Here is a 4,794-nt window from a genome sequence, read left to right as displayed (position 1 = left end):
GCAGTGTCCAAGCATTGTTTTTTTGTTGTTGTTTTTTTCTCTTTTCATGCCCCGCCCCCCTGCAATGGCTCTGCGCCCCCCCCCCCCCCCCCCCCCCGGCGGGCCCCACACTTTGTGAAGGTCTGCCCTAACCTAAAGCTCAAGTTCAGCCCCACTCCACTTCATGTCTCCTCCTTTATGCTGCAGCTATAAATATTTACAGATTGTCTCGTTCAGCTGAGGGGAAAGCAGCTGAGTAAAAAGTTATGTGTAATTTATTAACATCTAATGAAAGTTTTTATATTGTATATAAGTGCTTGCTGTTTGATCTTTGATTAATCTGCTCATTTATTAATTCAATTCAATTCAATTCAATTCAATTTTATTTATATAGCGCCAAATCACAACAAATGTCGCCTCAAGGCGCTTCATAGATACAGAGAAAAGCCCAACAATCATATGACCCCCTATGAGCAAGCACTTTGGCGACAGTGGGAAGGAAAAACTCCCTTTTAACAGGAAGAAACCTCCGGCAGAACCAGGCTCAGGGAGGGGCGGCCATCTGCTGCGACCGGTTGGGGTGAGAGAAGGAAGACAGGATAAAGACATGCTGTGGAAGAGAGACAGAGATTAATAACAGATACGATTCAATACAGAGAGGTCTGTTAATACATAGTGAGTGAGAAAGGTGACTGGAAAGGAAAAACTCAATGCATCATGGGAATCCCCCGGCAGCCTACATCTATTGCAGCATAACTAAGGGAGGATTCAGGGTCACCTGGTCCAGCCCTAACTATATGCTTTAGCAAAAAGGAAAGTTTTAAGCCTAATCTTAAAAGTAGAGACAGTGTCTGTCTCCCGAATCCAAACTGGAAGCTGGTTCCACAGAAGAGGGGCCTGAAAACTAAAGGCTCTCCCTCCCATTCTACTTTTAAATACTCTAGGAACAACAAGTAGGCCTGCAGAGCGAGAGCGAAGTGCTCTAATAGGGTGATATGGTACTACAAGGTCATTAAGATAAGATGGGGCCTGATTATTTAAGACCTTGTATGTGAGGAGCAGGATTTTGAATTCAATTCTGGATTTAACAGGAAGCCAATGAAGGGAAGCCAAAACAGGAGAAATATGCTCTCTCTTTCTAGTCCCTGTCAGTACTCTTGCTGCAGCATTTTGGATTAACTGAAGGCTTAACAGGTGGCTGAGAAAGAATATGTCACAATGAGGTAACATGTATTTGTAAAACAGTATTTAAAGAACTGAAATTTCTTTAATCTGGTCAAATACTCTTTTTCATATCAAAAAGGATCATCCATAACATTATTATTGAATTGTCTGTTTTACTGTGGGATATTGTGTAGAAAATGGAAAACTCCAGTGAGATAGTGTCATTTGTGCTGGCTGCTTATGGAAATGTTGGGGAGTTAAAATACCTGTATTTTGTAATAATATTGTTCTGGTACCTCTCTATATGTGTGGCCAACACAGTCCTTATTGTGGTCATACGTGTGGACATACAGCTGCATGAGCCAATGTATATACTGCTTTGTAACTTATGTGTGAACCAGATAAATGTCAGCGCATCACTGTATCCACTTTTGCTCTCACAGATGTTTTCAGACAGCCATGAAGTGACCCTGCCGTGGTGTTTTCTGCACATGTCTTGTTTGTACATAAGTGGGCCTGCTGAGTTTTGCAGTTTAGCAGCCATGGCCTATGACAGATATATCTCAGTCTGTCATCCATTACGCTATAATGTCATTATGAACACAGAGAGAGTGTGTTTTATGATTCTGTTTGTGTGGATATATTCATTCCTTAGTGTAATACTATCATTCTCATTTATCTTCAGTTTGAAGTTTTGTGGAACTATTATTGAAAATGTGTATTGTAACCACAGATTAATACTTAGACTTTCATGTTTGGTTTCAGTCTATAGCTTTTTATCTGATATATTCTTTCTCTTTGTGAGCTTTTTCATACCATTCACTCTCATTTCAGTGTCTTATGTGAAAATCTTGGCAGTTTGTCGAAAAACATCCACAGAAAACAGGCAGAAAGCTGTGACTACTTGCGTCCCTCAGATCGTCTCTGTGTCAAACCTGTTTGTTGGCTCAATTTTTCAGTGTATCGATTCCAGTGTTATAGTTGCTCATCTACCAGTCCGTGTAATTTTATCTATATATCTTTTCATCTGTCAACCAATGCTGACTCCATTTCTCTATGGATTTAATTTGCCCAAGATAAGGCAATCATGTAAAAAGCTTTTGTTTAAGAAAAGTCAATAGCTTTGTTCACCAGGAGACTTTTCTAGGGAATCTCTGCTCTTTGGGAGAGTAACTATCTACAATCATGTTATAGTCTGTAAACATAAAGAAAAGAACATCTTGATTATATTTATTTACAATAGGCCGGTGTCATTTAGTACATGTGATGGGTTTTTGTTTCTTTTTTGGGGAGGGGGGACACTTTCCACTTTGCTCCTGGGATGTGTGTGATGCTCACAAACAAAACAATGTATTAAACACATGCGTAAGAATACAGTGATTTTTTTCTTAAGAAGAATTTATTTAGAATAAACCATCAGACTAATTTCACAGCTTAACCCACTGTATACTGTTCCCCTTGACAATTAAGATAAGGTACATTTTTCTTTTGCAGGGTTTTTATATTTGGGAATAGCTTTTGATCCTCTTTACAAATAATCTCTAAGGTTATGAATGTTGAATAACTACATAAAAATATTTCTGCTTATTGTAAGCTTGATATAGACATATGTCTTATGGGGATACAGCTTATATATTGTAATAACAGCTCTAAACACCAACACTGCACTTTATTAGACTTGAATCGTGATATACTTGGGATTTAATCACATCAGCTCAACACAAAAATATGTTGCATCCTTTAAATGACCAGGTCAGCAACAAAGGTTATAGTGAAGCCACAGTTACACAAAGGCATAAGATGTATGTCTGCAGGTATTAACTAAATATTTATGTGTGCTACGTGGACATAATAGTAAATGTGCTTAGGTGAAATTGACCTTTCAATAACCTTATCACTGTAGTCTGTTAACCAGCAAACTAGTCTATGCTGGTAACTAGCAGTTTTCCCTTTATCAACCTAAAGGCTTCCTGCCATTCAGGACATTTATCTCCAGCGATGGCTCCGTAAAGCACACAGCATCATCAAGGACCACAGCCACCCAGCACATCAGCTGTTCTCCTTGTTACCATCTGGCAGACGTTACAGGAGTCTGTCTGCTCGGACTACAAGACTTAAAAACAGTTTTTACCACCAAGCCGTACGACACCTCAACCACAACACTTAAACACACACAACACAGCACTCAGAAGCTACCCTGCAGCTTCACAAGTACTCTGTTTAATCTGCACTGGTCACTTCACTTTATTGTTATTGATATTTATATTTAAAAGTGCAATACTGTAATTTTCTGCTGCTCATTCCTGTGCAATATCCCATCTGCCCTCCCGTCATATTTCTTTTCAAGATTTTCTTATTTAATCGCTAGTGTACATATATTTATATTTATAGATACATATATATTTAGTCATCTTTTCTCTTTTACCATGTCTCTCTAATATTTTGCTCCTTACTATTTTTCTATTTTTTATTTAATTTTATTTAATTTTATTATTTTTTATTATATTTTCTCCTACTGTATCATGCTGCTGAGTGACTGCTGCTCATCAAACACATTTCATTGCAATGTTGACCCTGTGCTAACTTGCATATGACAAATAAAACTGAAAACTGAAAACTAAATTAAAGGCTAGCATTAGTATTTGTTGGCATCAGTCAAAAAGGTCTGAGGCTAAAACTAGGGTCTAAAGTAAAGTTATCTGTAAAACACGAGTCATTATTATATAACTTATGAGACTCCCGAATTATTCTTTCCTGTTTATACCTGTTAAGGCAGACTGAACGGACTCAGGTGTGGACTAAGGGAGAAAATGCATTGAAGGTTTATTTACAAACACCAAGTGAGTTATATACAAATGTGGGTGAGTCCGGGGTCCTAGGGATCCACAGAAAGGGGGGTAGAGGGACATCACACTTGACCGTCGATCCACACACCACGCTCCACTTCAGCCACAGCACAAGCTCCACTCCTGACACACCACGCCACTCTGCCAAACACTCACGCTCAGGAATCCAGGGGAGAGAAACAAGGATAGGTCCAAGAAATCTATACACAATAAACAGACGATGAGATCAGAACCAGGAAATCAAAGGAAAACACGAGAGAAGGTTAGAGCTGGGGCTACACAAATGTGAGGGTTTTTTTTACCTTATTTTTGTTTTTAAGAAAAATAAGAGCCACATATGAGGATATTTGTTTAAAATTTTGATAGAACAATAGCAGTATAGTGTCCTTGTCCTTGTAGAGCAAAATTGAGTATTTTGGTCTAAATAACCCAAAATGTGATGTCCACATATGTGGAGTACCGGGAAACAATCCACAGGTCACAGGAGTGATTGCTGCAGGTGCGTGGGCCAAAGGCAGGCCCAGGAATGTAATCGAACTGTTTATCAGAGGAAAATGTGATTTTTGGGGGACACTCAAGCCAAGATTAGCTGTGACAATGTTGGTTTATGACCAGCTGTTGCTATTTAGCCAGCTCTTGTCAGCTGTCCAGAGACAGGAGGGTTGCATGTGTGATCAGCTGACGATAAATCAACATGTTTTTGCATGTTTTTGTGTGTCAGAGCCCTGATTTAAGTTCAGGAGGTGAAGCTTGATGTGAGAAGGAAGAAGGCAGTGCGTTATTAAGATGCCAAATGCCAGACTCT

At 39.1% G+C, this 4,794-nt stretch overlaps 1 protein-coding gene across 1 annotated transcript; it reads left to right on the top strand.

Moving 5' to 3' along the window:
- Positions 1-319: 319 nt before the first annotated feature.
- Positions 320-2,985, top strand: LOC146500894 (olfactory receptor 10A6-like). Its single transcript, XM_085135653.1, has one exon. The coding sequence runs from the start codon at positions 1,341-1,343 to the stop codon at positions 2,262-2,264; it is 924 nt and encodes a 307-aa protein (XP_084991779.1). The 5' UTR covers positions 320-1,340; the 3' UTR covers positions 2,265-2,985.
- The last annotated feature ends 1,809 nt before the right edge of the window (positions 2,986-4,794 follow it).

This window comes from Neolamprologus multifasciatus, chromosome 16, assembly GCF_963576455.1.
Source record: "Neolamprologus multifasciatus chromosome 16, fNeoMul1.2, whole genome shotgun sequence".
NCBI classification, from domain to species: Eukaryota; Metazoa; Chordata; class Actinopteri; order Cichliformes; family Cichlidae; genus Neolamprologus; species Neolamprologus multifasciatus.
This window is presented reverse-complemented; position numbering and strand designations above follow the sequence as displayed.